General features: G+C 47.4%; 1 protein-coding gene, 2 long non-coding RNA genes and 1 pseudogene across 6 annotated transcripts; 3 read left to right on the top strand and 1 right to left on the bottom strand.

Moving 5' to 3' along the window:
- Positions 1-4,560: 4,560 nt before the first annotated feature.
- Positions 4,561-7,501, top strand: LOC120641539 (annotated as a pseudogene).
- A 9,567-nt stretch (positions 7,502-17,068) lies between these two features.
- On the top strand, positions 17,069-18,252 carry LOC120641538 (brassinosteroid-responsive RING protein 1-like). The gene has a single exon (XM_039917710.1). It carries the CDS (start codon positions 17,240-17,242, stop codon positions 17,882-17,884), a length of 645 nt encoding a protein of 214 aa, XP_039773644.1. The 5' UTR covers positions 17,069-17,239; the 3' UTR covers positions 17,885-18,252.
- A 3,385-nt stretch (positions 18,253-21,637) lies between these two features.
- On the top strand, positions 21,638-24,225 carry LOC120641536. Of its 4 annotated transcripts, none has more exons than XR_005662297.1 (3): positions 21,638-21,998; positions 22,205-22,786; positions 23,218-24,225. It is a non-coding gene; the product is annotated as an uncharacterized LOC120641536 (long non-coding RNA). The 4 variants fall into 4 exon arrangements; XR_005662295.1 differs by having other exon boundaries at positions 21,638-22,002; XR_005662296.1 differs by having other exon boundaries at positions 21,638-22,342; positions 22,624-22,786.
- LOC120641537 lies at positions 22,411-23,257 on the bottom strand. Its single transcript, XR_005662298.1, has 2 exons — positions 23,125-23,257; positions 22,411-22,839 (listed from the first exon to the last, which is right to left on the bottom strand). It is a non-coding gene; the product is annotated as an uncharacterized LOC120641537 (long non-coding RNA).
- Positions 24,226-24,331: the final 106 nt, after the last annotated feature.

Below are 24,331 nucleotides of genomic sequence, written 5' to 3'. Positions count from 1 at the left end.
CTTCTAGTCAATTTATATGCATAAACTTTTTATATTTGAAAAAGTTGTAACTTATACACACAATTTATACTTCTCTTTCTGATAATTTCTTTATTCGATAATTTTGTGCCATCACTTTCATGGTATGAACAACTTATAGGTTATAACTTTTATCTTCTATGAATGTTGTTTGGAGAATTTTATGTATAACTTGTCCATAATGTACACACATACAAAATGATATAACACAAAAATTATTGAATGAAAAAACAAAATGAAAAAGCAAGAAAAAAAGCCCGTGGCGCCGCAATCTTGGGGCTGCCCAGCAGACCGGCACCCGCACGTGGTTATGGGCCCGCCCGTTAGAGCGGAGTACGCCAGATGAATCGCGCGCCAGCAGCGCTTCTGGCAAGCGCTTGTCAAATTAGATTTGCGCTCAGGATGCCAGGGCTCGTCACGTAAGTTTGTTGCTGCCGCACAACACAGCAGCACTGTCACGTGAAAAAATAAAAGCTATTTTGGGAGCCACGTACATGTACAAGAGCTTAGAGCTCGAGCCACCGCGGTAGGAAATCGTGCGCTCGTACGCTTGCTAGCGCACGCGTGTGGAGTTGGATTTCCGCACCGAGGGCCCAGTTAGGCGCGGGAGAAGTCCTACTCCTGCCTGCAGTGTCCGAACGCACTTCAGTTTCTTCACGAGCGCCCCACGGTGAATCGCCCGCCAGCACACGAAAGTACACTTGCACGTGATCGAGTTGAGTTCGAAACGCTGCCACGTTGGAGAACCTGTCAAGCAAGAACCTGCTCCTGGTGATCATCACCCGCTAGGCCGAGCAAACCAAACTGCACACTGTCACCCCAGGACATGTGCCGCCGTATGCATGCACGTTCCAAATGGCAGCAGGGAGGTGGCAATGATCTGGGAGTCTTTTCCCGGGCGATAAGGATGTTCTGGCAAGCTCTTCTCCGCACGGCAATCCGACTGTTTGTTTAGGATGCTCGGCAGGCGGCCGGCCCGCCCACGCACCCGTGGCAAGTGCGTCGACGCTTGAAGGCGTCCGGGAGCGCCAGCTTTCTCCGATGAAGATGCGTCGTAATCCAATGTACTAAATTCTCGAATCTCACGTGCATGAAGTACTAAATGAAGTCTATTTGCAAAATATTTTCAGGAATGAGTGTAATTTTTCACGACGAATCTAATAATGATAATTAATTCATAATTGGTTACAGTGATGTTACAGTAACTATCCTCTAATCACCCGATCAAAGGCCTCATTAGATTCTCTCGTGAAGTAGCACAAAAATTATGGAGTTAATTTTGCAAACTGTCTTTATTTAATACCAATAATTAGTAGTTAAAGTTTTCTAGTACAACTAGGGGACAAAGGGCCTAGGTGTCGGCCGTACACGGCGGGGGAAGTGATCCAAACTGAAGGAGAACAATGGAACATGCACGCCGACGGGGTCACGCAGCGATCCGTAACGGCAATTAACCTGGTATTTATTAGTCGAAGCTAGCAGGCTTTCTAAATCTTTTTTCTTTTGAAAGCACCCAGGAGCACTAGAGTATTATGTAAGAACTCAATTGGACACTCACGCTGACCGTGCGCTCAACGCAAATAGACTGCCGAGAAGTCCGAGGACTAGTCTGCCGGAGTTTACACGACGCACCTGTACACACGCAGGCTTTCTGAATCATCGGCGGAACTCGGAAGCAGACGAAACGAGATGGGCCAGGACCAGGACAGGCCGAACTGCAGCACGCAGAGGTGCAAGACGCACACCGACAGAGTCGCATTCGCAAGCAGATGCAGATCGGCCGACTGGGAGCATCTATTTTCAGTAGCACTTGGAGCATCTATCTTACGCGCATCCCGATCTCGGCGCCACGGGATCTTCCGGCTAAAATAGGACGCAGACGCGCCGTTCCGAGTGAGATCAGTCACGACGGCAATAACGTACGGCTAACAGCTCGGATACGTTGGGATCACATGCGTCCTCCACGGCCGCCGTCCTGTGTGCTCCGCTCCGCGCAGACTCGCCTCCCCTGTCCACGCACTTGGCACGCACCGACCGGCGAGAACTAGACGACGCTGCCGGGGCCGGGCCGCCGGGGCATGACGCCATCCCTTTCTCCGCGGTGCATGAACCTGGCGGTTTGGCCTTGGCCCCGGGCCGGCGCCGTGATGCACCGTGGCGTCTCGAGCGTCCGCCGACGGCGACGGGAGGTGATCTAGGGGGCGAGACCGTGGGTGGGGACACACGTGGGTGGGTGGCGCGAGCGCCCGGGGCCCGGGGCCTCGCTCGCCCGGGCGGCGGCGGTTGCTGTCGATCCCCGCGCGCGCGGCCGCGGCCGCCTGGCGGCTCGGGCGCCAGATTCCACGGGCAACGGCAAGTGCATGGAGAGGAGTGGCCCCCGATATGTGATGAGCTTGGTACTAGGGCAGCTGCGATTTGTTCGGGGCCCACCCTCTGGGTGAGTGCCTGTCGTCACATGCCCAGATAGAAGTGTGTCGCGTTGCAGTTGCGGCGGCCGTGGTACCATCCACGGGAGCAGGCAGCAGGGGAGGAGGGTGCGGGTGGCGTCGTGGCGCTCCCCGTGGTGCCTGCGTGGCTGTCCACGCATGTGCGCGTATCTCGGCGGACGATCTGCCGGCGTCCTGTGGTCGAAGGCGCGTGAGCTGTTCAGATCGGAGCTGCGACGATTAGGCAAAGTCGCGACACAACGTTTCTGTGCAGTAGAGGCATGGACTTCCAAATATTGTTGCCAACCCCAACTACCCAAGCCCCAGCAGCAAGCCACACCCTCTGGTCTCCAAAGTTTTTTTTTTAAAAAAAAACAGACTCTGGTCTCCAAAGTTGAAGTTCAGTAGGGCTGTGTTTAGTTCCAAAATTTTTCTATCCAAACTTCACTATTCACCTATCACATCAATTTTTTTCCTCATACACTGAGCATTAAATGTAGGTAAATAAAAAAATTAATTACATAGTTTTGATGTACACGACGAGACAAATCTTTTGAGCCTAGTTAGGTCATGGTAGGACAACAATTAACACAAATAAACGAAAAGTGTTACAGTATACTATAGTATCCGATGTGACTCTTTTTACCACCATTTTACAGACCGTATTTTAGACTTCCTAGTCCTACACTCCTACAGACATGCATGAACCGTTCCTCTGTTGCGCAGTGCGGACAACAGAATCCGTCACCGTCGCAAAGTCACATCCTGCATGGCTGCCTGCCTCATCGCCGGCCGAGAGCGGGTGCACGAAAGGGAAAGCACGCACGGGCGCCACTATTAAACAATCAATCACGCGCGTCGGTTTGCTTGACAGCTTCGGTTGAAACGTCTTGCCGAATCACTGTGGATAAGGAATTGAACCGGTCATTTGATTTGAAAGAAATAAAGCCACGAGATTTGATTTTGAGACGCCGTCGTTAATCAACTCGAACTTAATTATAGATAACGCAGGGAGATTTTTTTTAATTCAACTACACCGATTCCGTCTTTGCGTGATGAGTCGCGACAAGCCGGTTGTTGTTCTGCATAGAATTATCAAGGGCCGAAAAGGAAAATAAACTAAAATAAAATCTGCAGGCTGGAGGAACTGAAGATTTGATGCTCCGCGTTATCTGAAGATTATACGAGTACATCACCGAAAGCGGACAAGTGTACTACCGGATGAGTTAAGAATGTGTCTACTGTTTCTTGAAAAGTTTATATGTACACTCTACCTTGGAAATTATGTTCACACCTGTGACACTTTTCCTTTAGTTATTCAAACACGATCACTCTATGCAGGCGCCGAACAAGAATGAGTCCTGGGCATGTTCGTTAGGGGGAAAAAAAGAATGCAAATATATCGTGAAGCTTATCCCATGGGGACAATGGTGACGCCCTTTGGATCCCCGAAACCTTATGGAATCAAAGGTACTATAATAGAGAGGCATATAATTGTAGTTGGTGAGGTGGTTGATTTTTATTATCTAATCTACATTATGCGAGAAGATCTCCGTAATCCGGTTTCATGTGCTCTTGGAACAATTTTTTTCGTCCTGTTGCACGTAAAGGATCTAGGAGAATCCGGATCGCTAAATTCCACAGGCCTTGGGATCCGTTCATCCGGGGCCTATCATGCTAAAAGCCTAAAACGACCGCCAGATCAATCATGTACCGCGATGCTGAGTTTACAGTTGACCGTAAACTCAACAACTCACGGTCGATTTCCATTTCCTTTCTGTGCCCCGCAGCCTTCTCCTTCCCCATTCCCACTCACGCATTTCCTTCCCTTTCCTCTCGACAGATCCGACCGGCAGCGCCCTTTTCCTCTCGATAGATCCAGGCGAGATCCAGACCGGCGCGCCACCGCCGCCGCGCGCCGCCTCCCCTTCCTCCCTCAAGCCGCGCTCCCCTTCCCTCCTTGAGCCGGCTCCTTCCCTTCCCTGAAGCCGCCACGCCTCTCCCGCCGCCGCGCGCGGATCCGCCTCCCTGGGCCGCGCCCGCGCGCGCGGATCAGCCTCCCTGGGCCGCCGCGCGCCGCCTCCCCTTCCTCCCACAAGCCGCGCCCCCCTTCCCTCCTTGAGCCGACTCCTTCCCCTCCCTGAAGCCGCCACGCCTCCCTCGCCGCCGCCGAACCGCCGCGGGCTCTCCCGCCGCCGCGCGCCGCGGATCCGCCTCCCTGGGCCGCCGCGCGCTCCCCCGCCGGCGTCCCCGGGAGATCTGCCTCGCTGGGCCGCCGCCGCTCCTCTCCTTCCCCTCCCTCATCCGCTTTGTTCCCGCACTCTCTATGTCACTGCACCACTGCTCCGCCGCCACCACCACCACGCCCGCCATGGCCGCCGCCTCGGGCAGCGCCGGCCTCTCGTCCGCACCCCCATTCTGCCTCCTCGCCTCCGGCCCGGCCCAGCTCCGACTCCCTCATGCTGCCGCCTGCCGTCGTCGTTCGCTACTCCGCTGCGCCGCCTTAGGTCGCGGCTCCGGGTCTGACCCGGCCCTTGAGGAGCAGAGGCGGCATCAGGTAGAGCTGGCCGCGTGCATTGCGTCCGGCGAGTTCACCGTCCAAGGCCCAGGGTTAGCGCCCCCTGTTCCTGTTCTGTTCCTCCTCCATCACTTTTCGCTCGTTTATTTCTTCTTCTCCACGAGTAATATAATTTGGTCTGAAATTTTTGGGGTTTCAGATGGATCGCTCCTCTCGTGGGGAGGCTGTCCAAGCTGGGCCTGCCGGGAGAGCTCGTTGCCGCGCTGCTCACGAGGCTGGCCGGCGCTGGTGCCGCGCGCGGCGGCCCGGAGATTCCGCAGGCGGTGGGATCGATCAACGCGGTCGTGGGCTAGGCCTTCTTCGTTCCCCTGTACGACCTCTTCCTCACCTACAGCGGCATTTCCGCCTCAACTTTGGGCCTAAGGTGACGCGCAATTTACTAGAATTTGCTTCCGAAACCCAGTTTGGGGCGTTTCCGCGTTGCTGATGATTTCAGTCTTGTGTACTTCCAGTCATTTCTTATAGTCTCTGATCCGGCAATAGCTAAGCACATCCTTAGAGACAACTCCAAAACATATTCCAAGGTTTGGTTATCAATCGATCTGGATGCATACAGCTCGACTGTGGCTATCAAAACTTCTTTCCATCAGTTGGGAAGATGTTCTGTTGATTCCCTGAGTTGACCATGCTATTTGATTGTGGCCGATGCAGGGAATTCTTGCAGAAATATTGGAGTTTGTGATGGGTACAAGTTTGATCCCAGCTGATGGGGAGATTTGGCGTGTTCGGAGGCGTGCTATTGTTCCTGCATTGCATCAGAAGGTACTAGCTATCTAGCTATTACTAGTGTTTAGTGTATCAACTTCTTTGTTACTCACCTGAATTTTTCTCTGCAGTATGTCACTGCAATGATAGGTGTCTTTGGAGAAGCTTCGGATCGGCTCTGCCAGAAATTGGACAAGGCCGCATCCAATGGGGAGGATGTGGAGATGGAATCTTTGTTCTCTCGACTAACGTTGGATGTCATTGGGAAGGCAGTATTCAATTATGACTTTGACTCACTATCTTACGGCAATGGATTGTCGAGGTTATTATTTGGATTTTGCTCTATTTTAATTTCCATTTCCCTATGCTTCTTCTTCTCTGAAGCATTTACCCTTTTTCTTTATTGTGGGATGGTGATCAGACAGTGTATGTAACACTAAGGGAAGCGGAAATGCATAGCACTTCTCCTATACCAACCTGGGAAATACCCATATGGAAGGACATCTCCCCACGGCAGAAGAAGGTCAATGAAGCTCTCAAGTTGATAAATACTACTCTCGTTGAACTAATTGCCGTATGCAAGGTACATCGTTTTAGTACTTGGATCTTACTGTCTTACATATTTGGATTTTATAAAAAATCATGACTTCATGACAGCAATATTGCCTATTGTTGCTAATGCAGAGACTGGTAGAGCAAGAAGATCTTCAGTTTCATGAGGAATACATGAATGATCAGATTTCATGTGATACTTGGTTGGACGTTGCTAGTTAGTGTGTGGGGCATTGACGCCATTAAAACAATGGCCCCCTGTTACGTTGTTTTCTGTATTGAACAATGTTATACTTGGTTGGACGTTGTTTTCTTGATTGATCAGATTTCATGTTTTTTGAAACTTGAAGCCATGAATTCAGTTAAACAAGAATGACTAGTTCTTAGCAATGTAGAATTTCTTTTACCAGAGAATTTATACATGTTAAGCACTGAACATTTCCTACCTAGGTTACATGTCAGTGTCATACATGGTTTTTGATGCTCATGCTGGATGCAATACTATTCATATACTCTGATGATGTTCCTAATCAGTCTTACTGAGTGACATGAGTTTAGTTGCTTGCTGATTAGATCCTGTAATACCTTACTTAACCTTGTTGTCTTGCCAGTTGTTTAATACAAAGAGGCCATTGTTTTACTGCTGTAGAATTTTATATGTGTGGAAATAGACACAAGGTGCTTGCCAATTTTAATAATAGTGCATTTTGTTTTTCTGCAATGCTTTCAGATAATTTGGCCCCTATAGTATTGATTACTTTACTTTCCTTTGTTTTCTTACAGTTCAAAGTTGATATACTAGAGTCTATAAATCTGTGTGGTACATTTAGCACCGAGTTCGCAATGGTAATATACTTTATCCACATTTTTTATATGATTTCTTATTTAAGCAAGCCCCCCTACTAAACAACTATATTTTTTGCTTGTTGTAGAACTGTTGGATGTTTGGTCAAGCAGAAGGAAATATGAGGATGACAGTGATTCATTTGATGAGTCCTTAGGGGGGGGATGATCAAGGTGAGCTAGATGTGTGTACTGCACAACTCCCTACTATCTCATTTTTGTCAGTTATGAATTTTTGACAGATTATCAGATTATCAGCTAGATTATCATGTGTGGAATTTTTGTTTTTGCGCTTATACCTTTGCCCAGCATATGAACCATCTGATCTCATTTTCACCAACTGGTCACACTTAATTTATTAATTAATTGGATTGCATAAGGAAGCTTCTACAGTTTCATTCTTGCGATGCCAGCTTCTGAATGGGTTACTCACGTAGTACTGCCATTCTCGTCCTAACTGGTTATGGTCAGTCACATAATACTGTCATTCTCGTCGTAACTGGTTAGGGTCAATCACGTCATACTGCTATTCTCGTCCTAACTGGTTAGGGCCAGTCACGTAATACTTCCATTCTTATGCTAACTGGTTAGGGTCAGTATAAGTTTCCAAATTTTATGCATTCATTAATTTTTACGGACACACTTTTTTTTCAAAAGTTTTTTTCCATTCAATTTTTATCATTCTTTTCCATAAAAAAGTATACAATATTCTTCACCTTACCTCTTGAAAAAAATTTCTTTTTCCAAATTTTCTATGTATCTTATATTTTTAATAAAATTATTCTTTGATAATTTTCTCCCTCTAATTTTTTCTGCAAAATCATCAAATCAAAATTTTTAGTTGAATTATAGTTTTTACCTCAAAAGTTTTCTAATCATCTCTTTTTTCCCTATACGAAATGTTTATTTGTTGATAATATATGCTTGTTCAAAAAATGTTTACTTTCAAAAAAAATTTCATAGGAAATTTTCTACTAAAAAAATTTATCCTCAACTCTTTTTTGCCCTTCTCTTTTTTTTGGACAATATGCTTCTTTAAAGTTTACTTTAAAAAGTTTCCTTATACAATTTTTTTCATCTTACCTCTTGAAATTTTTTCTATCCAAATTTTCTATCTTTGAAAAATTTTCAATCCCTAATTTTTCCTGCAAAATCATAAAATAAAAAAATAACATTAATTATATTTTTTACCTCAAAAGTTTTGTCTTCATCTTTTTTTTTCCGTACGAAATGTTTTTTGTTGAGAATATATGATTGTTCAAAAAATATTTACTTTCAAATTTTTTCCTAAGTAAAAGTTTTTAGTATAAAGTTTTTTTCTCAATTTTTTTGTACTGCTCTTTTTTTTGTTGACAATATGCTTCTTCAAAAAAATTATTTTAAAAAATTCCATCATTATAATTTTCTAGAGCAAAATTTTTATATATCTTTTTTGCCCAGCCTTTTTTATTTGTTTCTCATCTTTTTTTTTCAACCAATATTTTTTCTATTTATTTTTTAGAAAAATATCTTTTCCAAATTGTTTCATTTTTCTTAAAATGTTTCCTGGAAAAGTTTTGTCTTAATATTTTCTGTTAATTATATTTTATACCCAAATGTTTTGTCATCACCTTTTTTTGCTATCAAAAAGTTTACTTTAAATTATTTTTCTTATCATTAAATTTTTTTGCCCAATCAATTTTATCCAACAGTACAATATTTTTGTCAACATTTTTTTGTTTTGTCTTTCTTCGTACTTCACTAAGACCATATACTTCACGTCATACTATCATACTCGACCCAACGAGTTAGATTCGACTCCATGACCATTTACTTTTTTAAAAATGGCTTTTTACTATATACTATGGATGACATGCTTTCCTTTTAGGGTTACTCACGTAGTACTGCCATTCTTGTCCTAACTGGTTATGGCCAGACACATAATACTGCCATTCTCGTTCTAACTGGTTAGGGTCAATCACGTCATACTGCTATTCTCGTCCTAACTGGTTAGGGTCAGTCACGTAATACTTCCATTCTTGTGCTAACTGGTTAGGGTCAGTCACGTCGTACTATCATACTACGACCCAACTGATTAGGGCCAATCATTTTTACACTAGCCATAATCACCCCAACTGATTAGGCCCCACCTCGTTAACTTGCCATACTCGGCCCAACTGATTAGCACTAGCAGCTAATCAGAAATTTATCTCTATCGCTGTCATTTTAGTTGTATATTATAGCAGAAGTGTCCACCAGAACCACCATATGTTTTTTTTCTTTTCATCATGCAGACTGTCAGTGATTTGATTACCTCATACACTAATATTATACACCTAAATTCTTAACTACTCCATTAGAATATACAATTTATTGACCATATTTTTTAATTGATTACCAATCAGCGGGGGTAAGCATGCAACTGTACTGAATTCTACAGAAACCAAGGCCCTATACATGCATGCCCCGTCTGAACAAGGCCATATACTGAATTCTACTCGAATCCAAACTTTTCAAATATTCAGAAGGGTCAGGACCATTAAATTAGCTACTTTTTCGGAGCATCGACCTAATTAACTGCTAACTGTACTAGTGGAGCATTGACCTAGATAATTAGCAGCAAAATCTCGTACTGCTAATATTACACTTTGAATGTTACCTCATACTGCTTCTATTTTTTTTAGGGAATCAAGTTGGACAACTACACAGCAAGGATGAAAAGGCAAGCATAAAAAATTGGGATAAGTCTATTTTACAACCTCGAACTAGTCAAGAAGTCTGTTTTTCAACCTCCTACTACGAAACCGGGTAACCTAGGCCCTCGAACTGGCAAAACCGTCCGAATCACCCCCTCGAGCACTGTAGCAAACTGTTTTGAGGGCGGTTTTTCTACAGTAACATTTTCGAATTTCTGGAATTTCACATCTCTCTCAATTAAATAAGAAAGAAAGCATAGTTAATATTATCTAAAAATCATGATATTTTTTTGGGAGGTAGATAAAAAGACAAGGAATTTATTTTGGCTAGATGTGATACATTAAACATAATGAAATTTGAATTATAAAATTTTAAAAATGGGTAGAATTCAAAATTTCTTGAATTTTTGGGTTAGCTAAACCTTTGATAAAAATAAAATAAAAATATGATTATTCATAATTTTTTATTTAGTTTAATAAGGTATTTTTTATTGGCCCAAGTTTTTATGAAAGTTTTTGAATTCCTTCGCAATGCTCAAATTTGAATCAAATTTGATTCCTCAAATTTTAATTTATGAATTTTCTATAGAACTTGGGCCAATAAAAAGTACATAACTAAACTAAATAAAAAATTATGAATTATCATATTTTTAATGCATTTTTATCATAGGTTTAGCTGACCTAAAAATTCAAGGAATTTTGAATTCTATCTATTTTTAAAATTTTATAATTCAAATTCCTTTATGTCTATTGTAGTACATCTAGCCAAAATAGATTTCTTGTCTTTTGATCTACCTCCCAAAAAAATATCATGATTTTTAGACAATATTAACTATGCTTTCTTTATTATTTAATTGAGAGAGGTGCGAAATTCCAGAAATTCGGAAATTTTACTGTAGCAAACCGCCTTTGACTGACCCAGGGTTGTTTTTCAAACGGTTTCATTAGTTGGAGGTGTAGGATGTCCGGTTTCGTAGTTCAATGGCCAAAATCGGACTATCGTGATAGTTCAGGGTTGAAAAACAAACTTTTCCCTAAAAAATTATGCTACTTTTTCTTCATTTTTTATCCATTCCTTTTTATTTCATGACAAATTTTATATATCCTGTCACTCACAGGTACAGCAAAAAGTGATTTTGTCATCAGCTAACATTGGAAGAAGATGTTATATTTTATATTTTTTTCTCTCAAAAAACATCGTGCTTTGTTGATGACTGTATTTATTTTTGGTCTCACACAGAGAGGTTACATGAATGAATGGTCTTTTGTTTCATGTACTATTTTTTTTACCATCAGCTTATTTTTTGGACGTATAAATAAAAATATCTTGTTTTAATATTTTTTTCTGATTGAAACTAACTTTTATGTTACACCCCCTACCCAAATCAATACCCATTTTCCCATGGTCCCGAAAAAGTTTAGCTTCATAAAAGAAAATTTCATATTGCTAAAAGGAAACAGAAATTCTATTTGACGGGCTGGCCGCTCGCAGCTGCTAAAAGAAAAGGGGAATTTCAAATTTTCTGGCCACTCCAGCCGCTTAAACAAAAGGTGAATCTTAATATTCCCGCCAGGGCGGGTGGTGGGAGGAATCGGTATGTTTTCCAAATATGGAAAGAAAATGATGGTCGGAGAATCGACCGTGCGATCCAACTTTTTACGGTTGCCCGCAAACTAGCGAGTCCCATCATGTACGTACCAAACTTATAAAGGTCCCAGCTTCTAGCTGAAAATTACTCGATCGTCCTTTCAGCGTGAACCCTAGCTAACCATGAGCAGGATGGACGACAGCGCATTCACGGCTGAACAGAACACATCACGAGACCAAACAGTGGATTACTATTTGCTTTGCTTTTAATCTACTTTGCAGCGTGCAGTTAGGACTAGCTGACAATTCGGACGGGCCCCAAAATGGCCAAATGACCGGTCTCTTTCTCGTTCCAAAGCCAAAGCTGGTGATACATCTACAGCCAAAGCTGGTGATACATCTACAGCCAAAGCCAAAGATGGCCCTAGCTATCTAGCTAGCTAGCTGATGCTAGCAGGCAGCGCTGTGCATTTCTTGGATGACTATTTCAGATTTGAGACCACATAATCGCCCTAACTAGAAACACAGATCATATCGATGGTGCATCGTGGACCTCGTGCATCATTTTCTCGTTTTGATCTCAGGTGGTGGTGATCGATGCATGCACCCACTCAATCTCGGATCCCCACTTCCACGAGACCAAACTTTTTTTTATAGCCCTGGTGCCTGCACATCGCAACGCATCCCCATCCCAGACAGCGAGAGGACGATTTCGTGTCCCGGATCATGTTCGCCCGGCGAGCTACACAATAAAACATCTTTCGCTTTCATGAGATTTATTTCATTTATTTGTTGGCAAGTTAGATTTCGCCTCGTCCCTACTACTGCGCCACTCTACCGGCGTCTAGCGTCTTGTCTGGGTGACGCGGACACAGCTGGGAGAGGAAGCACACAGCCCGTGATCCGAATGAGAGCGCTTGCGCTTTGAATCTAAACTAAGGCTGTGTTTAGTTGCCCTGAAAAACACTGTAGCGCTGGGGAAAAATACTGTAGCACACTGTATCACTTTCGTTTGTTTGTGGTTACCATGACCTAACTAGGCTCGAAAGATTCGTCTCGCAACGTACATCAAAACTATGCAATTAATTTTTTTATTTACCTACATTTAGTATTTCATGCATGAGTCATTTGCTATATTTAATGTTTCGATGTGATGGAGATGTGATGGAAAGTTTGGAAAGTTGGTGTGAACTGAACACAGCCTAAGACCGTGAGCCCGCACCCACTGAAGAATACGCAGAGCGATTATGCATCCGATTCAATCCATCACCGGCTATAAAGCTGTCTCTTTCCAGGGCCTGTGGACTAAACAGATACTAGTCCTAGTACTGACAGTGAACACAGCAGGTCAGCAGCGCACGTACGGGTCAGAGCCGGCGGCTGGACCATGGTTTCTCGATCAAGCGTCGATGCATATCCAGGGCACGCTAAGCTAGCTCCACGGCGTCCTAGCGTTTTAAAGTACAATCGGCTCCGGCTGGCCCAATGAATCAATGATACAGCTTAGCAGCTGAGCCCCCCGGCCGGGATAAGAGGGAACCCTCTTTCTCTTTCTTTGGCTGCAAGCCCTACTCCTACGTGGAAAGGCGTACGTGCTGCGTGCAACTGTTTCTCGGATCACCTGCCTCCTCTCGGCTGCCGGCCCAGGGCAGATCCAAAGCTCAACTTATTAGAAGGTTTTATTTCTTCTTCTTCCTCCTCCTCGTTCATCTCTTTTTCTTCTTCTCCCTTCTCTTCTTCTTCCCTTTTTCATCCATTACTGAAAATTGTTGGATATTTAGGAAAAATTTCATGATAGTATATCACTACATCTCACTGGTGGTCGCCAGTTGTTTTAATCCGTTTTCCGTTCAGCCGCCAGCTCTGCACGCAGCTTGCAGCTACTCTCTACCAGCTCATATTCTCGCTCTCTGAAAGAGAGTACACGGTAGCTAGAAAGCAGTTGCGAACTTTGAAAGTCCAAGTCGGACTGGCTGACTGCGAAGAGACCGGCCGAGGACGTCTCTTTCGGTTTCGGTCCGTGCATGGCACCCGAAATTCGAACCCTCCCGGGGCCCGGGTCCTGCCTAGTACTTTCTACTACTGCAAATTTTTCATGCCACGCATTTCTTTTACTCTGGATTAATGATGTGCTGCCGGACCTTTTCTCATTTTCCTTCCCTAACCAAAAGGGAAGTACAGTGTGCTGATGATGCTTGACCGCGACCTGGCCGCTGTGCTCACTGACCACTGACGACTAATGCAATATGCTAGTAGCACACGTTATTATGACCCAGCTTTCGCGCCAAACCTAAGGCTGGACTAATTAAACACGGTGCCTAACGGAATTAGCTGTCCTGATCACTCACCCATCGAGCAATCAAGTGCCAAGATCGAAGGCTGTCAGCTCACACTAAAAGCGCGCCCTCAAGAACTTGAAGATTACTAGTATTGTATGGGCACACGCACACGAGCTGCGGCCGAGGCAAATCTTCTCAAGATCCAGCCAGTTACATCAGGGGCGCGCGATTCCTTTCCTTCTTTAAGGCCAGTCGAGGTGGCGATAAAGATGGCCGGCCTGCCTTTTGAACGGGGGTTAGTATTGAGTGATCGCTAGGACACGCTACCCCCGCCAATTGTTTAGTGGTACTCCTATCTGAAAGGATCTAGCCAGTCTCTCTGACCATTTCGAACGAACTATTCACCTGTTTATCTTGATCGCCTTTAGACCTTGCAACACTGTTGGCCAGTACTGAGAGTGGCAATTAACTATGCGCAACCGACTGGCGCTTTTGCGATAGTTGTGTGGAAAAAAAATTGCACCGACGGGCCGGGATTAAAGAAACATTAACCGAGCTTCACATCACATCACTTTGGATTAGCGCGTCCGCACTGCAGTCTGCAGGTGGTTGGAGTTGGACCGCACGAGCACTTTGGGTAGGGCCCTTGTCCGTAATCCATGCATAAGTGCTTTGATTAGATTAGTTATTTAGTTATATAGTAAGTAATTAATGTGCTACTCCAGCTTTGTAGAAAAAACGCAGCTGACGATGAGGTTAACTACCTGTCATGACCTCAGGTGCCCGTGTAAGCTAACCCGCCAGCCGGAGTTGCTGCAGTGGTACTGGTAACCCCACCCCCCACCAACAAAAAAAACCTTGGTTTCTATGGCTAGATAATTTATGGTGTATTTAGTTCTTTTGGCATAATTTTTTTGAAGTATACATACACACATTCGAAGTATTAAATGCAGACTAATAACAAAACAAATTGCAGATTCCATATGTAAACTGCGAGACAAAATCATTAAGCCTAATTAATCCATTATTAGCAATTATTTATTGTAGCACAGCATTATCAAATTATGACGCAATTAGGCTCAAAAATTCGTCTCGCACGCGAACTGTGCAATTAGTTTTTTATATATATATTTAATACTCCATGCATGTGTCCAAACATTCGATGTGATATTTTTGGTTAATTTTTTTTAATCTAAACAAGGACGCTTCCTTCACCAATCCGTTGGTGCTAAGCAGAGACAGCGACATTGGCGACCTTGTCTTGTACTACTTTTTTTTTTTGAAATGTCTTCTGCTACTATAGTGATTCTTTTCAGGAGAGAGAGATCGGGTGGGTGAAATGAGTTGGAAGGAATTCCAGACCGAGAACGCAAAGCAGAAACCGACGTGCCGGCCTTTTTGACCTGGAATGCATAAATTTTTTAAGAACCAACCCGCACGGCCGCACGTACGCAGAGGATTGAGCGTGATGCAAGGCGAAGTGACCTGAAAAAACTGGCGTCGTAAAATATCAGGCGCAGCGGACCCGGCCAAACGAAATGGTAAACCCGCGGCATGATGAGCAGCGGAGCAGACGGCGGCAAGCGGGGCAGCAGCAGCAGCATCAGGCCACCGCACCAGCAGCGCACGCGAGCTCCGTTTCCTAGGCCTTGTTTGGCTGCGCTAGAATTCTAGCGCGCACGCATTCCGAAAAAAAATCTCGTATGCATGAAGCACTAAATAAAGTCTATTTGCAAAATCTTTTTAGGGACGGGTATAACTTTTCGCGGCGAATCTAATGACGGTATTTAATCGATAATTTGCTACAGTGATGCTACGGTAATCATTCTCTAATCGCGCGGTCATAGGCCTCGTTAGATTCTTCAGGGTCACTAGCGCGGGGGTTCTGAAGTTGGTTTTGTAAACTGACTTTGTTTGACACCGTATTTAGTGATCAAAGTTGTTACTATTCATTAGCGCTACACAACCAAACAAGGCCCTTCCCCGCGACGAGACAAAGCGCTCGACCCGAGCCACCCAGCGAGCAAGTTGCCTCCTTTGTCCTCCTCCCTTACGCTATCTCCAACCATTCCCCACATCCAACTCCCCCCAAAAGTATTATTTACTATATTTTAATATTTTCTTTCAAAAAATTCCTCCTCTATAACTCCTTCTCTCCAATCATTCCCCCATATCTATTCCCTCTATATACGATCACTCATTAACTAACTATTTATTTATCGTTTTTGAATTTTCAAAAAAATCATACAGTATTTGTACTGTCATAATACACATTATCATCATGTTACGAGACTCAAACATGATTAATATCGCAAAGAAACGGTGTGATTAGATATATAGGAGGAGTTGGAACTCACCCTATACATGGGGAGAGTTTCAACTCCCCCCATATATAGAGAGAACTTTGGAGGAAACCGTTGGATCGGATTTCTTCCCAAAACTCCCTTACGTGGGGTGGGGGCGCTTTACAGGCTCCGTTGGAGCAACCCTTACGGTCCCTTTCGTCTCATGGTCGAAAAGCAAAAGAATCCAAAACCTTCGTGCGGCCATCCCCTCTCTCTCTCTTTTTTTTTTCCTATGCGGCCAGGCCAACTTGTGACTAGTGAGCTCCCCCACCCAGTCCCCCTCGTCGTCGGTCCAAAAGGAAGGGATCAGTAGTGAGGAAGAACGAGAAAGAGAGCTCCCAGTCCACGGAGCAGGCTAATTTTTTTTTTGAAAAGAAGAGCAGGCTAATTTTTGAATAGCTGGATCGGAGATCAGGCGATCAGCTCGCTCCACACAAATACAGAAGACGGACACGGCGTCGCTGGCCTGAACGCATAGGCTGCTGAGAATTTTTGACCCCTTCCGGCCTGGTAGGCAGACAGGCAGTAATGGACCGTTACAGCTCGCGTACAGCGGACCGCGGGCGCTGCGTATTTTCACGTCAACGAGAACGGCCGCGGGTACGTGTGCGGAGGAGGTGCGCGCACCCGTACACGAAAGGCAACTGGCGCTTGTGTTGTGTGCCCCCGTCTGTAGCGAACCGTGCGCTGCCCCGACCCGGCAGGGCGGCAGGCCGTGTGTGTGGGTACGGCGGAAGCGGGCGGGCGGACCACCGGGCGCGCCACGCGCCGCGGTGGCACCGGCACCCGGCTCAACGCCGTTGCGGTGGGGCCGTGGGGGCCGGCGCGTCGGTCGGGGGCTCGGCTCGGCTCGGCTCGGCTCGGCTCGGCAGCCTCGGCTCACATGAGGGAGGCGCGGCGCGGCGGACGGCATCCAGGTGGGGAGGAGCCCACCGCACGACGCGATCCCACGGCGCTGCGCGACGCGGCCCCACGGGCCCCTCCTCCAACCTTTCCGCGTCACCTCCCCTCTCCGCCCCGCGCTTTATATAGCAACCGCGCGCCCGCCTCCCCTGCCTCTCCCCGTCCCCGCATCGCCACCGCGCCATATCGGCAAATCTCTGAAGCGGAGCGGGCACATCGCCTCGAGGCTTGCTTGCCCCCACCTTCCCCCCTTCCACCACCACCACCGAGAGCCGGGAGACAGACACGCCAGCAAATCCGGACGAGCGACCCCGTCCCGGCCGCGGCATGGGCTTCCCGGTGGGCTACTCGGAGCTGGTCCTCCCGAAGCAGCTGCTCCACCTCCTCCTCCTGCTGGGGTACATCCGGCGCTTCCTCCTCTCGGCGTTCCACGCTGTGGGCCTCGGCGACCTGCTGGATCTCGGGGACGACCACCAGGCGCTGCTGCAGGACCACCACCACGGCGGCGCCCGCGGGCCGCAGCTGGGGCGGGACCACGGCGCGCCGGCGCAGGCGCTGGTGCTGCAGCACCGCCGGCCGGAGTTCCGCGCGGTGCCGGCGATGGTCATCGAGGAGGTGCTCCCCGCGGTGCGCTTCGACGAGCTGGCGGCCTGCGTCGGCGGCGACTGCGCGGTCTGCCTCAGCGGCATCGGCGGCGGCGACGAGGTGCGCCGGCTCAGCAACTGCCGCCACGCCTTCCACCGGGGATGCCTCGACCGCTGGATGGAGCACGACCAGCGCACCTGCCCGCTCTGCCGCGCGCCGCTCATCCCCGACGAGATGGCCGGCGCGCTCTGGGCCGCCGCCGCCGGCGTGCCCGACGCCTCCGACTTCGACCTGTCCTACTTCGGCGCGCCGCTCACGCCGGTGCCCTCCCCGACGCTGCTGCGGCCGCACGAGCTGCTGCTCAGCGGCCTCGGCGGCTACCAGTGAACTCTCCGCGCCCGCCCGGAAGCGACCGGCCCTGCGGAATGCGCGGCCGCGGACCGGCTGAATCGGTCGCCGCCGCCTTCCGCGGGAGGAACAAGGGAGAAGCGCAGCTGCAGCAGCGGAGGCACAGCAGAAGCGGAGGGGCGCCCTTGGCTCGAATTGTACATAGGCAAAATGAGTAAAGCGATCTTTTCAAAAAAAAAAAAAAAGTAAAGCGACCACCCCCCAAAAAATGGCTAGGAGATTAGATTCCTCTTGTGCATAGGTAGATTCCGTCTTCCAAGTTTGTGGAGTTGTGAATCTTTCCGCGGATTAATTTTGTTGAGCTAGGCGGCGTTCCGATCCAAGATCTGGGCCCCTTTCCTCCTTCATTTCCGCTCTGCTTCAGCCGCTCAGGTTCTCTTCTTCTTCTTCTTCTTCAACCAGTACCTGCGTGGACGGCTCCGTTCCCTTTCCCTCCTCCCTTTTTGAAAAGGACGCTATTTGGACCAAGCACGCGATGCGTTTTCACCTGTACCCGGAATTCTTTTGCTTCGACGCGAAAGCACAAGAGCTGCGGATCTGGAGCTGCTGCCACGGCGCTTCCATCATGTGTGACACGGATTCAGGGACAGGAATTTATGCAACCCAGGTGTTCTCGAGCAGAAAAAATGGCTAGCGGTCTCTCTCTGATGCGGAGAAGCTCAGCTCGCAGCTCGGGGCTACCAAGCAGCAACAGTAGAGGATTACAAGCAGTAGGGCCAAACGCGAATCAAGACAGCCTGGGACGCAAGCAAATCTGCCGACTTAATTCATGATTTACAACAGTAATGCTACAGTAATTATTCACTATTTATTGATTAATTATGAATTAATTAGCATCATTAGATTCGTCTCGCGATTTACAATTCATCTGTGCAAAAAAAATTATAAATAGACTTCATTTAATACTTCAAATTAGTAAGATTTCAACGCAAAAAATTTTTGCGCTTGAAATAAACACGACCAAGTCGTATGTTCCAGTGTTCCTTTCCGCCAGAGTCCAATCCAATCATCCGTTTCGCCACACCCCTGACGCGAAGGGGCGAGTGCGTCTCGGCCGCCGCCAGCGCCAGGCTGCCAACGCCCCCCGTCCGGCCTGCCAGGTGCCCCAGGTACGTGCGCGGCAGAGGAAGTTTCAAATCCGAGAACCACCAGCACCTCCAATCTTCCGCCGAAACGGGAAGGAGAAGACTGATGCGTACGCAAGCGGCCTGCCAGCCGCCTAGCGCGCTACCGCTCAGGTCCCCGGCGGCGACCAAACGCCCGCCCAGGCAGATTGGTAGAGCGTGCAACTGCACCCCATGATTCGTACTGGTAGCATAATCTGCCGAAAGGAAGAGGAAATTATGGGGTCTCGCTCTGAAAGCAGAGCCCTGACAGGTGTTGGTAGCCTCGGCCAGGGGATAGATACACACTCCCACTCCGTTCGTTGAGCCGCGGCGGTTCCTGATTAGGAGCGCACTATTGGCAGCTTAAAGCCTTAAACCACATACTCCTGCACTGGCATTTTGTACTGCTGTGCCTGTGATGCGAATCTAACCTAGTTTTGCTTGCAAGTTAACACAAGCCAACAAGAATGATAAAGTAATGCTAGGAGTTTAGGACAAGGAAAGTGAAAAGAGCGAACAAGAATGATAAAGTAATGCTAGGAGTTTAGGACAAGGAAAGTGAAAAGAGCGCCGGGGCCGTTCAGCGTTCAAAAACACACGCTGAATGGAACCAAAACCGAACTCGGAGCTCACAATAATAGGCGTGTAGTAGGGGGAATAATGACACATCAAACCCCCGGCCCCGCTGGGTCACGCTCATTATCGTACTCGATGGGCCCAACCAGCTTTCGACGTGCCCTCGTCGTATGACGGCTGGGCCGCCGCTGGCCGTCCCTCCCTCTCCGTGTCTGCTGCCTCCGGAGGGAATCGAATCAAAGGCGGCCCCCCATCCCGCCGTACGAGTACGATCCTGTTCTGAAGAAGCAACAGGGCGCGGCCATCATCGCCGATCCAGCCACGGACGGGCTCGCCTGTCCGCTTGCGTCTCGGGTCCAATTCCGAAACGCCGAGCCGCGCACAGCAGCGGCGGCCAACAGTGGCTCGATGGGCGTGCTCCGGCCGATCGTTGCCTGTCATTCTCGCAACGGAAAAGCAGGGGGGGGGGGGGGGGGGGGGGAATCGAAGAAATGGGGTCCCCGCGCATCAGTGAGCGATACGGTACGCAGCCTAGCACTCTAGCAGCAGGCCCGCTTCGTACCAGTACCAGTAGCTTCTCCAGACGATCCATCGTTTTCACACCCACCCCCCGGCACACCGCGATGTCCCCGCGAAGGCAGAAGCCGCTGCATGGCCATCGCGTCCACGCTACAGCGGATAAGAATGAATTGAAGCGCCGCGCCGGCCGCGGCGGGCGTCGACGCCACCGTCCGTCTCGGCTTTCCTAGCTCGGCCGCGGCCCGTCCAGGTCGCGCCCGGCGAGGTCGGGGTCGACGGGTCTCCATCCTCACCGGATCGCGGTGCGTTGCTGCGACGGCCTCGCGTCTCGCGGCGTGGGTGTTCCGCATCAACGCCTCCGCCCGTGGTCCAGGCCCGCAGCGCTCCAGCAAGCGTCGCTTGCAGTTGCAGCGGTAGTTCCAAGCCAGCACAAGGAGAGAGTGCAGCGCGTCTCCCCGTCCGTGGGTTGCGTTGCGCGTGTGAAAAAATCTCCGCAACGCGCGTCCGCACACGCATCTGTGGCCTGAAATTTATCCGTTTAGAAGAGTGCAGCTGCCTGCCAGTATCTCTACGACCCGTTCTGAACTGTTTAGGATCGGAGGAGGATGAGCAACGTCCTGCTCTAAGCTCAGCGGTCGTGCCACTTTACCGTTCAGACGTCCTGGATCTGAGACGCAACATCAGCGAGGAGCATTGCAGGTTCTTCAGGGAATTGGAATTGAATATCAGAAGAAGTTGGCACCCGTTCCGTTCCGTTTAAGCAAAGTCGTAATCCACAATCGATTTGACACTTGTGCTGTCCCGTCAAGATTTACGAGATTTGCTTCGGATTTCAGCAGGCACTGTCTCGCGCAGGTCGCAGGTCCACTGCTTTGCTTCGGCGGATCTCGGGAAATATTTCCGCGATAATGGCCTGACGGAAGATCTTGCCGGGCCCTCACTATCCACCGGACGGACGGCAGCAGGTTGCCGGACCGGGACCTGATGGTGTGTTGCGGTCCCGGAGCGGGCTGGCCGCCTGGCCCTGGCCTGCACGAGATAGGCGTTTCCCCTGGGCGCGAGCAACGTCGTGAATGGACCTGTAGCGTCGCGCACCCATCACCGGTCTTATGGATATGTCAGATGGCAACTGCATCGACAGCTACAGATCGGGTGTAGCCGTGACACCCAGGACCAGATCAATTGTTCTGTCAGAACATGGTGAATGGAACGGTATTTGCAACCGCTTGGGGTATTTGTGTACTCGACCCTCTTGGTTGCCCAAGGTTTAGGAATGCGATCACACTGTTTTGCAGGTGTTTTTACAGGAAGTGTGTCAGGAACCTGCTAAGCTGGGCCGGCCAAGTAGGACGTGGGAAATCGGCTGGACCTGGACCGACGGAAGGCAAAGCCTGGGCTGCTCAGCAGGCCGACGGCGGCCAACGATGGCGGGCCACGGGCCGCGGGCTGCGGCTAGAATTCTATCTCCTTGTCTCCAAACACGAAAGCGCGTCCCTACTCGGCCGATTCTCTGGCTCCTAGTTGTGCCAACCGCGCCCTCCGCCAGCTGCAGCTCCGCAGGAGGCGGCTTCCCCCTCCCCGTGTCACGTGGTGACCTGCTCCGCGCCATGGCCGCGAACATTTGACCAGGGACACCGTCGCGCGAAGCTAGAACAGAACTATACTCGGCCCTGCCGGCGACGGTGTGGCTAGCAACGGATTCTGGGTTGATATTTGCGGCAACGGCGGTGGGCGCGGAAAGGGAAAGGCGGGGGAGGGGGAGTGCTGCATGCCAGAGCCCGAGATGGCAAGGCGGAGGAGGGCACTGACCAACCTGATCCACGCCGGCAACCAGCAGCTGCTGCTCCTCCTCCTGCAGAGCACGGCCCTCCACTAGGAAAGCCATCGGCTCCGTATGTACGATGCCTTCACCTTAGTTTGAGTACATGGATCTTGGAGATTACCAATTACCGTAGATTTTTTTTCATCTACACTAAGCTCATCTTCCTCTACGGTATCAACAACAGAAGTTTAATTTATATTAGTAGTCCAATATCTATCCATATCATTCTTATTTACTTAATACATTACACACCTGATTATATACTGCTTCTAGCAGCAAGCAGACATTATCAAATTCATGAGTTGGAGAATCCAGGTCAGTTACGTTAAAAAAAAAAAGAATCCAGGTCAGAGGCCATACAAAAGCCTTCAGCATGCAATTCGAGATTACCCAATATGTGCAGATTTATGAGAGGTCGGTACTTTTTCCCCTCTCCATAGGTTTTCTGTTGTCAAATTTTCTTTGCTCCAAGTTATGCATAGTTTATTGTTACCTCAATACCCAGAGTCTCAGAATATAAATAGATTGGTTTATGAAGTGAGATCAGATTTACAATCTGCAATCACATTTTACCAACAAGCAAGATTTGCTTTAGGCATACTATCAAATTCCAATTCAGAAAACATAAATGATTTACTGAAAAACATAAATGATTTACTGAAGTTACAATGAACCTTGACCGGTCACTATGCAAGGTACCAAGCAGCTAACACCATGGTGTTTTGATGACACTTCAAAATGCCGATCAGGCGGATATATATGCTTTTCTGTTGTCCATAAGAACTCTGACGATTGCATTAGTGCAGGCTGGTCTTGCAACTGATGCGGTCTGAGAGTATGGAACGCTGAGAACTCAAGGTATTGTTTTTATTTGTCCGAAGAATTCCATTCCCTTACCCCACCTGGGTTGTCTAGGTAACTGAAACATTGTATAATAATCAGACATGCAACAGCCGGACTAGAGAAGCAGACAACATCATCAGTTCTTGATATTATATATACTACCATTCACCAATCTCTCATCCATTAATTCCGCTAATGTGAAAATTTTAGAACATAATCATGAGCTTACATATTTGAGTCCAAAAACCTAAACAACTAATTCGCATAACTGAGATCTTAACATTCTAGATATATTTAGAAAAGATAATTCCAATTAGTCATTTATGTTGCAATCAATGAGCTTGAAGCATAACCTTTGGAACTTGAAACTTTGTCTTGCAACTCAGCAATTGCCTTAGATCTCATTTGGATTCAACTGCTATACACTGGTACATTGCTTTTTGCAGGCGATGCAGGTATTGCAGGGAGACTTCCATTTTCATCCCTGTAAGTTTTAATAAGCATGGCTAATAAATTTCCTGTCATTTGCTACACCAATTCACTTACTTTAGTGTGTGCACTATTTTAAACTGCGACAATCAGGGGTAAAGTTTGTGTAAAGGAGTAAGGACATATTAGATTGTTCTCCTAGCTGAACTTGAATGCTCTATTTGTAGATAAACAAGTCTGAGCAGTGCGAAAATTTCACTCGGCACCTGGCAATTTAACCTCACCCTTTACCTGTATATATATCAAATGTTCCTTACATGTAAACCATAGTTTGCATAATGGAGCTGCTATCTCTGTCCGCTTGGGTGCTTTCTTTGATTTTGGTGTTTCTAGGAGTTGAGACCATGTGTTACAATGTGCAATCATGAGGTAAATTCTATCAAGATACTGCTCAGTCTAAGCATGCTTGCCACTTACACCGTTCAAGAGTATGGTGATGTCTCACTAATCATTTAGAATTATAGAAATGAGATATATAGTCATCTTTATGCGTGCATCCAATTTTAGAAATGAGGGTGATGAGAAACAATTGACTTCGTCAGTTTACTGCATACTTTGAGAAGTGTTGCCCTGCAGCTGCTCCCCGACAAGCTTGGTAATATTATGACGCGCAATGAGTTACTCAAGTCCTTTATCAATATTCTCCGTCTCACTAACTACTTTTCTCACAGGGAACCTCGAGCAATAGGATTTCATATTCATCGTATTGAATTCATACAGTGACGACCAATGTTGTAGTGAAATTTGCAGGTTTCCAGTTTGTTCTGAGGGTGATAAAATCTTAAGCTACTAGCTACTCCCTCACTCAAAATCAACAGAGAAAGCACTAGCTGTTCAAAGACAAGCTGAATGTTATAGTGAAAGGCTGTGTTTAGTTCATGAAAAGTTTGAATTTTGGTATTGTAGCACATTTTATTGTTATTTGACAATTTGTTCAATCATGGACTAATTAGGCTTAAAAAATTCATCTCGTCCTAATCAGTTATTCTATGTAATTAGTTATTTATTTCAACTGTATTTAATACTTTATGTATGTGTCTAAATATTTGATGTGACGGATACTGTAGAATA

This window comes from Panicum virgatum, chromosome 7K, assembly GCF_016808335.1.
Source record: "Panicum virgatum strain AP13 chromosome 7K, P.virgatum_v5, whole genome shotgun sequence".
NCBI classification, from domain to species: domain Eukaryota; kingdom Viridiplantae; phylum Streptophyta; class Magnoliopsida; order Poales; family Poaceae; genus Panicum; species Panicum virgatum.
Note: the sequence above shows the minus strand (reverse complement) of the source record. Positions and strands in the feature narration are given on the sequence as shown.

What these genes read in the sequence shown, in the direction of transcription:
- LOC120641538 (XM_039917710.1), top strand. Translation starts at nt 17,240, where the DNA reads ATGGGCTTCCCGGTGGGCTACTCGGAGCTGGTCCTCCCGAAGCAGCTG.